At 46.3% G+C, this 10,728-nt stretch overlaps 2 protein-coding genes across 2 annotated transcripts; one reads left to right on the forward strand and one right to left on the reverse strand.

The window, feature by feature from the left end:
- Positions 1-2,477: 2,477 nt before the first annotated feature.
- PADG_05378 (uncharacterized protein) lies at positions 2,478-3,794 on the forward strand (the record flags this gene model as incomplete). Its single annotated transcript, XM_010762414.1, has 3 exons — positions 2,478-2,785; positions 2,862-2,921; positions 3,026-3,794. 3 exons carry the CDS (start codon positions 2,478-2,480, stop codon positions 3,792-3,794), a joined length of 1,137 nt encoding a protein of 378 aa, XP_010760716.1.
- A 1,627-nt stretch (positions 3,795-5,421) lies between these two features.
- On the reverse strand, positions 5,422-5,765 carry PADG_05379 (uncharacterized protein; the record flags this gene model as incomplete). Its single annotated transcript, XM_010762415.1, has 2 exons — positions 5,422-5,593; positions 5,662-5,765. 2 exons carry the CDS (start codon positions 5,763-5,765, stop codon positions 5,422-5,424), a joined length of 276 nt encoding a protein of 91 aa, XP_010760717.1.
- Between the last annotated feature and the right edge of the window lie 4,963 nt (positions 5,766-10,728).

Raw genomic sequence — 10,728 nt, forward strand, 5'->3', positions numbered from 1 at the left:
GAAAACTTCGAAAACAAATCCCCTCCAAGAACGGGGAAGAGTTTTATCTTTTTTTTTCTAGATTTCGTAAATACGGTAAACTAAAAAATTATACCCGGCCCCCCTATCCCCCCTTCTTATTATTACTCTTCTGTCCCTTCCCCCCCAAAAAAAAAAAAAATGAAAAATGAAAATGAAAATGAAAAGAAAAAGCAAGCCAAACCATACTGACTGACCGCAGAAATCCCCCAAGAGCTCTGTCCCATAACCTCCCGCCCTGCGCGCTACCGCGACCCAGAAACCAACCTCCCCTACGCCAATGCTGCCGCCTACCGCGAGATCCGCCAGACGTTGGCGAACCGGTACGCCTGGAGTGGGTTGCTAGGCTGCTTTGTGGGCCCCGTGGGTGTGGGTGCGAGAGGTGTGCCAGAGAGGTTCTTGGCGCCGAATGCACCACCGCCGCCGCCGTCTCTGCTGGAGGGGAGTAAAGGTGTTTGAGAGGTTTGCAGATGATATCCAGATTGGTTTTTGTTTCTATGTTGTTTATAGTTCAGAAAGGAGCCCACCTCTGGTTCCCAGGATTCTGGGCCTCCTTCTACGCCTCTCTTCTACACCCCTCTTCTTCTCTACAATACATGTCACCTCTGGTACAGCGGACCCCGTAAAGCGGACCCCGTAGCTTAGAAGACATCTGGGGCATTCAATTTCGAATTGGGGACCTCGGCTGTCATGAGGGCTTTCCTGGGCTGCTACGTCCGTGACGATACCTTTCTGGTAGCGATAGTCATATGTAATTCTGAGGAGAATTCCCTCTGCCCCATATTAGACTTAAATTGATTGTGGTAGATTTTCACAGTAAAACTTCTTTTTGAAAGCATGTGTTTTGTAAGTTCAAACTACAGCCAGATAAAATAGCTCAATAGATAAGCACCCAGTTAACCTTGGTTTGTAACAACATTTCGATCAATTAATTACGAGTTACAAGGCTAGGAAGTTATTTTTCATTGTTGCTAATTTTGGGCGCGGTGTGCTGTCTATCCATGGATGCACGAAGGTCTTCGAACCCCATCAGAAGGTTTGTACGTGTACCCGGTTAGGGCGCTGCCCCTGAAAAAAGTTTCTTCCATGTTCCATATATATCAACTTCCATTCCTTGACTCATTGACTAACTGACTTCAGACCCACCCACCGAGAGTCGATCAGCTCTGGCGTAAATGTGGCCTTTTTTTCGAGGATCTATTCCTAAAATAATAATAATAATAAAAATAAAAAAAAAAAGGCCATGCCAGAGTTCCTTAGTGATCTTTTTTTTCTTCTTCTTCTTCTTCTTCTTCTTCTTCTTCTTCTTCTTCTTCTTCTTCTTCTCATCTTTGTAGGTATTTATTTACGCCAGGCTTATATGTCGTTCTCTTTTCATGCAATTCTCTTCTCGGGTTGTGACATCCCACACGAAGGAACGAGGAGACCGACGCATACATACACACAGCAACCATCTACGCAAGGCCATTATCCAGTCAGTATGGTGCACTATCACGTCATTGATGGCTCCATATCCATCAGTGGGGCTGCCTCGACTTTCAAACTGATTCATTTCTGAATACTCGCAGGGCCAACAGAAACTCAGACACAAGCACGCCTTCTTCTACAGAGTCCACCGAGCAGCTAACCCAGAATAACTGCCGGTCGATCCCCTATCCACATCTTTTTCAGCGCGGGTCTTGCCCAAGCATCTAGGCAATTGGGCCGCTCAATTGGCCAATTGGATCCGGTTCCTGGGTGTTGACTGACCCCGGGTAGCAGCGGTATGGTCCACTTGGCTGGTTTGGCTGAGAGAAAGAATAGGGCACTTGTTGCTCTGGCAGACATCTGTGTACATGATACAGGCTTGACCGCTCCACTCTCCACTTCCACGGCCACGGCCAGTGATAACTTCCATACGGCACAGCGAAGTGAGCGGGCGGATAAACTTGAGGAGATTGATTAGTTTATATGGATCCTGCATGTTTATCTGGTCTGTCCCTCGCCGTGTAACTCTCCAGATAAGCCCGGTAAGGCCTTGGACGCTCGCAAAGAGGATTTATTTAGTACAGTACAGGGAACCAGAACGAAGAAATAAAATAAGAAACCGAGAAGAGCAAGGCGACAAAGGGGTTGGGTAGAATAAATAGCATCCCTCGTCCCACTTATCTATCTACCAGCCCTTCTCGGTCCTCTGGTCCTCTGCTTTCTCTGATTGCTGCGTCACTCTCCATATCTGGCTATCTCGATTCCAATTTTATTTTTTCCCTCCCCTCTCCCCCCCCCCCCCTCCCTCCCCTCCCCTGGTGCCTGAATTCCACCTCTGATCCGTCGACACATACCCATCCACCCACGCAGATCTTATTATGCGCAGATACATGCCTACGTACACAGTACATCCATAAACTTCTGTCCGTCCGCAGGCGTGTTAAAATAGCAGCCGTCCAATTATAGCCCAGGGTCTAACCGCTATCGCCCTCATGACCCAGTACCAGCATCATCCTACTTTCCCATATCCCCTCCCGTCTGATCACCCGCCGTATCTGCTCCATTTCTACCTCTCTCATAAACGCCATCTCCCCTCCACAGCCTGCAATGCGAAACAACCTCGCCCTTCTCTAACACGCCAACGACTCGCTCGTCCGTTGGCTGCGAAATCTCCTTTGCCTCCTCCTGTATCGCCAAGGTCTCGCAAGCTACCGCGCAGACCACCTGTGGCTGTGCAAACAGTTGCACCAGAGGACAAGGAGCAGCATCTCTCAATGGCGACTCCTTTCTTGCAATTCTGGTATGTGGCGGTCTTCCTTCCAATTGAAGCTTTGTTTTTCATCTTTTATATACTGATAGTGATGGTGTCTTGTCAGTGCCACCTGTGAGAGACAGATAATGATCCCCAGTGACTCCATCCTTTATTGCAGTGAAAGGTATGTCCAAATCGATCATGTCACTGGTTTCAAATTTCACTTGAAGGGTGCTGTTTGTTCTTGGCCAACCTCTAACTCGTCCACTTTTGCACAACAAAATACAGTTGTCGACGAAAGGATGCATCAAAGTCCCTAGAGATCACTTCTCAAAAGTCAACATGCGGCACGATGCCACCAATAATTTCGGGTTCATGGCCAAAATGCTCTCCCTCCTCCCCAACCAAAGCCAAAGCCAAAGCCAAAGTGAATGCGAAAGCCATTACTGTCCCAACGAGTACCTCAAACCGCACCTCGTGCTCGCTTCCTTCAGTGCGAACACCCACCACACATGACGACAGAATTTCTGATCTAGATCCAACTGAGTGGAAACCAAGCTGTAAAAGAATCCACAGTAGCAGCAACTCCATTATATCCAGCGAGGCTTACCGTTACCTATCGCTATTTCAAAAAGCAGAACCCCTCGCCCTGGTCACAGATAATGGCAGCAGCGGCAGTACCCGTCCTGTCCCCGTATCCGATGGAAGTTCAACCAGCATCTCCACGACAGGCCAGGGCACTGTACCATCCCTGGCACACTCCCCCACAACATCTGCTACCTCGTCAGTCCTAAACAGTCCTACCGAAACAGTCTCATATGCACCTCCCCACCCTTTCCCACCATCCCACGCCGCCCTCCTCCTGCCAGAGCCCTCCCAGGAGCATCGTCAATCTCTCTCGCCCCTTGTATCTCGCCTCAACAGCTCAAGTGGCACGGGTTCTGGGATCTCTCGGGACCTCGACCTTGTCACCGTGCCGTACATTGCAGACCCGAATGACGATGGGTTGTCAGCCGAAAATGGTAAAAAGACTGCGGCAGCTGCGTTTATAAGCTAAGAAAAGCTTGTGCAGGGGAATCTCCCTACAAGTCGTGCATATTACCGAACCTGGTCCTACCCCAGCTTGAATTACAGTGATTCCTATTGGGCGCGTCGAGGTTATGGTGACAGTGGTGGTGATGGTTGGAGGTGTCTGACAAATGGAAATTAAATTTTTCATGTGGGACAAGTTGAAGCAAGAACTAAAATTTCCCTGCAGCTCTCTGTATCATGAATTTAATCTCAGCGTTTATTTTTATTTTTATTATTTATTTTTATTTTTATTATTATTTATATTTTCTTCTTTTCTTCTTTCTTTTCTTTTTTTCTTTTCTTTTCTTTTCTTTCCTTTTCTTTTGGAAGGGGGTGTGTCATTCACATTCTATGAATCTTGACATTTATTCACATGGTTTGTTTGAAACAAGTCTCCCATGTTATCCTATTTCATAGTTTTCTTTTATTTCTATTTCTATGTATGACTTATACGCATTCATATGCATATGTCATCTTTCTGTCCAAGTCTCTCTCAGGCATTTTTCAAGAAGAGAGAAAAGAGGGGAAAAACAACTTGTGAGAGGCATGAAAATCTCACAAGTCCAATTTGTGGCTGTTTTCCTAGATTTGTGCTTCTGTTTCCCCTTTTTCTTTCTTTTTCTCTTCTTGCAGGATACAGCCTGTGCTGGTCAATTCCCTTAACCGCCCCCTCCCCCTTCCTTATTTCCAAAAAAAGAAAAGAAAAAAAGGGATAAAAAAGGGATAAAAAACAGAAATTACTCTTCTTTTTCAATGATTTTGGTAGAGATGATAGAAATGTTAATTTCAACTGGGTTTCCTTCTCGTCTTCCCTATTCCTTTGGTTAGGTACAGGAGAGGTGAAGAAACAATTTCGCCCCCCCCCCCCCCCCACCCCCACCACCTCTTCCCCATCTTTGGTTCTTTTCTCATTGGAAGCAGCAAATTGAGATATGTCGAAATCCCCTGAAGACGCAGCATATTTTGTTAACATTCAAACATCATTTTGATTAAATCATTTTGATTAAATATTCGACTTTGACCGCTCTCGATAAATCAAGCTGAATGATCCAATCAGCCCTTTTAATATCCGCTAAAAAGGGTACAATATGTTGATATGCATACATGAATCTCCTATTAAGATATCCCAACATCAATCCCACCCCTCCCAGCCATTTGCTGTACACCTTTCCATTTCCCTTATTTTCTCCTCTCTCTCCTTTCTCCGAAAAGAAACGTGTTTACCTTCTCCGCCACGACACCCTTAACAACTTCTCTCGGCGGCATTCTCTTCAACCACAAATGCATATATATGAGGAAACTCCTTCTGTTGATCAAACCCACCACCCTCACCCGCTTCAACAATCTTCGCCACCGCTAACTGCCAAGGCACAAAATGACCAAGTCGTCATACGAATACTTAACCCCAACCAAGATACTTCTCACCTTCCCAAGCACCACACCAAAATACCCTCCAGCGTCAACTTCCCAAGCAGCCAACCCATCAATCATTCCACAGAGCCTTCTAACCTCCTTAACATACCCGCCCAAATCACAGGACTCCAACTTCTCCGGGATGATAAATTTCGGAAAAAAAAACGCCTGTCCAAAACTTACGGCCTCTGCCTGGACATCTAGAAATTGCAACAACCATTGAACCGTTTGCCAGCCCTCTGCCGTGCCGTACTCAGAAGCTCAACTTCGGGCCCTTGGGTGTCATAGGTGCCGATTAGGTATTCCATGATTGCGCCCGGATCCCCAGAGCGTGAGGCCCGTGTTGGGGGGTCATGGAGGGCGGGAGGGCGGCTGTTGGGGTTTTTGGAGAAGAAGAATGGCTTCCTTTCACATCGGGCATGGGCACTGACTGGGCCTACTGCAAAGGGGAGGCCAGGTCAAGTTCTCGAAGGATTAGGAGCCTGAAGGGGTTTGGGTGGCGATGGTGCCATAGAGGTCTAGGGGGTTTGGTTGGGGAGGGCATGGTTGCGGATTCAAGATTGTGAAATCCAGGTCGGTTGTGTTCAAAGAGGGGGGTGGGACGGAGGCTGGGTGTCAATGGATAATTGGGGGGTGATAGACTGTTCAATGGTTCTGATATTCGGCTTCTTCTTGTTTCGTTTCCGTTGGTTCGTTCATTGGCTCAGGTTTTTTTTTTTTTTATCTTGAATCTCTTTCTTCCCTGCTTGAATGAGGATTGCGAAAATTGAGAAAATTACGCTCTATGGCGGGACACTGATCATACCTCTATAGGCAGGTGTCTAGTGCCTTGGATACATATCTCGTATATTCTCTGTTTCTGTCACTCCACCCACCACACCGCCAGCAAAAACCCATCACACACGCTGTGGCGGAAATTCCTTTCTCCCCCACGTCTCCCAACTCCCAGGGATACAAAGGCGGGACAATGAGGGGAACAGCAAATCCGTATGAGGACAAGACAGATGGGGAAGTCTATGCAGCCGGCCTATTGGAGTCGGTATCGAAGGTAGGTAGCGTGCAGCATTAGGATGTGTGACAGCATTCATTGAGGGCATCTGGCCAGATATCTTGAGTTCATCAGGCACCAGATGGGCGGGGTCCTTAAATCAAGTCCTGTTCCCCCGCCGTGTCCAACGTTCAGTTGCATGTAGGGCTGTTGAACCTGTCAGTTCTTAAAAACCCTGGCGGCTGGCTGACTTAGTCTTGATTTACCACGGTTAAACTAACGTTAAACTTCAGGCGTACACGTTTATTGCCGGAGGAGGGGAGTTTGACGTTGCTAGTCGATTTGTTATTATAAATCAAGAAGAAGAAGAAAAAAAAAAAAAAGAAAAAAAAAAAAGGAAGATCCATTCGTTATGTGAATTCCGTTCCTCTCCTCTTGGATTTGTGGGAAAGTATTAAGGTTGCATTTGCCGTCTTACGGTATCTTTTTAAGGTTTTTAAAATGATGAACAAATCAATTTGCAGTGTCAAGGTAAATAAATAGATGCGGCTGTGATTCAACCCAGATCTCGAGCTGAGATACGTCCCTGCTGCCCGGTTTCAATCAGCTTCCAGTTAACCTTTTCAGGGTAGATAAGTTAGAGCTTTTCTTCCAGATCAGCAGCTACACCTGCCCGCGGGTCAATGAGATTTCTACTTGCTTGCGGGAGGATTTATCACTCAGCGGGGTTCGACATCCGGGTGGGAATCTTTTAATGATTTCGTTTAGCTATGTTGCGTTGGGAAGTGTTTGTTAGCAACTTCCCAATAACTGGCATGGATCAATCTGTAGGTGATACCTTTTCACAAACAAATGAATGGCATAACTATATCTTGGGGCTGTTCTGGACATCTCAATGCATTATTGGACGATAAGAAGACTTTTTTAAAACCTTATATTAAAAAAATTCAAAGTCCACAAAAGATCCATGCAGTCGGCTTTCGTCATCTAACTGCAGCCTTAACAATATATATAAAAGAAAAAGAAAAGAAAGAAAGAAAAAGAAAGAAAGAAGAAAAAGAAGAAAAAATGGGAGAGGAAGAAACGGTGTCCTTGAGAGAGCACTTCAGGCCTTTTCTCCCATGTTTCGAGCTTCGGGTCATATTTTACTCTGAATCGGAATATAGGGGGGTGAAAATTCGTTCCAAAGATTCCCATTTGTCTTCTTTGAGGGGGTGGGCTCAGCGAAATTTCAATCGTTAAGAGTTCACACGGTCCCCGTCTCGTTTTAAAATATGGGTTGTTTGGGTCCGAGTTAGGGGGGGGGGGGGGGGGGTCCATCCCTTCAGCTCGCTCGAAATGGAAAATCAGGAACGTGAGGCTCCTCACCTATAAAAAGCGACAAGGCGCCTGCAATTCATTCGAGCTCCTGCAATGTGCACGATCAAGGCCTGACGCTCTAATAATTCGGAAGGGAGATATGTAGCTGCGATAGGTGCCTTGACAGGCCCCAGGTTGGTCGAAGTCCCACGATTGATTCGAAAGATGTGGATATCAGAGTGAACAGAGCAGTTTTTATCGCTGTAATCCGCTCCTCCTACGCCAAAAGTCAGAGCCAGGATTGGAATACACCCAAACACCCAGCTCGAGTGGACGTGGGCCAGCGTGGAAGAACGAAGAGTGCCGAAAAGAAAGATTGAACTCATAGACCTTGTTACCCCACAAGAGCGTCGTGAAGCCCTTCTGCTAGATATCTTGCGCCCCGCTGGCCATATACGAGCTCCTTTACTTTCATCTCGAGAATGCTTCCACACACAATCTGGGGATGATGACCATCGTAAACAGCGGGTCCGCCTATTCACGTGAACATTGACCCCCTGGGTTAGTATATACGGGAAACTCGTCTGGCTATTATTGATGGGGTTGGGAAGATTGGAAGACGTGAGAAGAGAAGGGAAAAAAAAAAGGTTCATCGGATGAATCATGGATGGCCCGTCAAGGCATCTCTTATATCATGATGTGTAACAGCTTCCTTCACAAAATATCAACTAATAGGAGCCAATATAATTAATTCCCTTCAGTCACGCAACCCCAGCTGTCTTGTTTATATAGTTACTTGGAATCGATTAACGCTTGGGTTGGAGCTCATCGAGATGTTGTCATCTGCACCACGGAGTATGGAGTTATACTATCTTTAATCGTCGCGGCTTGAGCAAGAGCAATTCCACACCTGCACTCCTTTTTCCTTTCATCTGCTGCTTCCGTCTTCCGTTTTGCTTCAAGTTTGACGGATGAAGAAACGTCTCAACAGGGGTTATCCATTGGACAGTATTTAAATTTTGGACGGGAGCCACACATATCATCTGTTACTGCCCCCCCCACCACTACTGCCCATTCAAAACGCCGATTGAGGTGGTAACATTGGAATAATAATAATATAAACTACCGGAAAATGCCTTATGCTGTGCAATCTTCCTCCCATGCCATGTGGTGCTTAAAGCCCTATCGACCATTTCTATACTACCAAACGACGGTAAAACGGGGACAACGACCTGGCCAGAACAGGGGGAGGCAGGCGCCAGTTCAGGGTTTTTGTATGACCACACCGGTCACAGAACCTGCATGTGGATGGATGGACAGATTATTGGGGACCTAGATGGTTCTTCCTTTTGAGTGGAACCTCGAGGTTCAAGTTCGGAAGCATACTACTCTCTATGCGCATGCATGTAGTTAAATATTGGAGGTTGTTGTGAAGTGTCAGTTTTTGCATATTTTGAATCATCGTTTCGAAGGGAGGTTATGAAGGTTGTTGAAAGGGAGGAGGCAAAGAAAAGAAACCTTCCGTCTCTCCCTATTCCCGTTCGACATTCGACTGCTAACTGCGGTCCCCTTTCGTTGCCTCTTAGAGCTGTCACCAGGGATAGACTTTTAGGTGGGTCAACGAAGAGTTTGGAAGCTTCTCTTCTGTTCCGGCAATTCAGATACGGTATTCCAAGGTACGATTTGATGGTTGAAAGCAAGAGTTCTCCCTCTCCGCAGAAACCAAATCTGTCATCATATTCCAGCCTGGACCATCTGAGAATCTAAAACAGTAATCAACTCGTCCGACGAAAGTTGAGGGTGATTCCTGGGCGGGATCCACTTGGCGTGTCATGACCACGAATTAGGGTGTCGGGATGCGTATTATATTATATATTTCCGGGTTGATGAAACCTGGCTGTTTGTGTGGTTCGATATCGGAGTTGCATGAAAAAGGGGAGGGTTGCCTTTTTTTCCCTTTGAATAATTAAACGTTTTGATATATTTTCTCTTTCTCTTTTTCTTTTTCTTTTTCTTTCTTTTCTTTTCTTTTCTTTTCTTTTCTTTTCTTTCTTTTTTGATTACCTAGGTTGCAAGCAGAAGCTGTTCTTGATAGTAAAATGAAACTTCCAACCCCTCCCCCCCACCCGACTCCCCCAAAAGAGATGTTCATCAGTGGGGAGAACAGGGGAAAACTGCCCTTTACAGTCAATACAGGAAGGTACAGTACGGGTAGTAAAGTTGTTGGTAAAAGAACAGGGCTAGGCTAGGCGAGGGATGGTTCAGGCACATTCTAGGGCTTAACATTCCAGGAGAAGGGGGGGGGAAATGCCCCTAGTTGGGTGAACCACTCACTGACAGAGGAACGAACCACTGTGAGAAGTGAATTGCAACAGAGAAAAACGGAGAGAAAATATCGGGGGGTGACTCAGTGCCCCTCTGGATCCTCTGCCAGTGTTATTTGAAGCGTGTGCAAGCTATGGGGGTCGATTCAGCATGTGAGAGTATAAATACGATACATAATATAGACCTTTTCTCAACCGCTTCTTCCATGCAGAATCTCAGCATGTCAACATAAGGAATTGACGTGAACTTATCTGTCGCGTAGTTGGCCCATTTGGCCCATGCGTTTTGATGAGCTGCTTGAGCTTGCAGCAATATAGTACCGTACCGTACCGTACCGTACCGTTCCTGAATTAGATCTTGTAATAATTAATGTAAGGTTTAAGTTACCACTTATACATTGTGTACCTTGGGTCCCTCCGTCCAAGCAACACTTTCAGAATGCTCCAAATACCAAAAATACCAGCAAGAAGTAAATCTGGGTAAATTGCTCCCAAGATCCAAGGGTAAGATTATTGGCCCCAAACTACCCCACACCAGCCAAACCAGAGGGCGGAGGGGGAGTTGTTCCTGGTAATGTTACTAGTGTAACTGGCAAATACTAATACGCACGAATTACACACCAAACCACCAAACAACGGTCCTTTGACCGTTTTCTGTTTTCCTCCTCCTTTTTCGTTCGCAGCCTCAAAGCCTTTTTTCCCTCCAACTTCTTTCAAACCTCACTCGCTTTTTATTCCCTCGCCCGTCGTTCATCCCCCTTCATCCTCTCTCTCTCTCTCTCTTCCCCCCCCCCCCCCCCCCCGTCCCCCGTTCTTCTTCTCTCTTCATCTTCTTTTCTCTCCTGTTCCTCTATTGGTCGGAAAATTCTTGTCCCTTTTACCTTTTCCCTTCTAAA

Source organism: Paracoccidioides brasiliensis, assembly GCF_000150735.1.
Source record: "Paracoccidioides brasiliensis Pb18 unplaced genomic scaffold supercont2.6, whole genome shotgun sequence".
NCBI classification, from domain to species: Eukaryota; Fungi; Ascomycota; class Eurotiomycetes; order Onygenales; family Ajellomycetaceae; genus Paracoccidioides; species Paracoccidioides brasiliensis.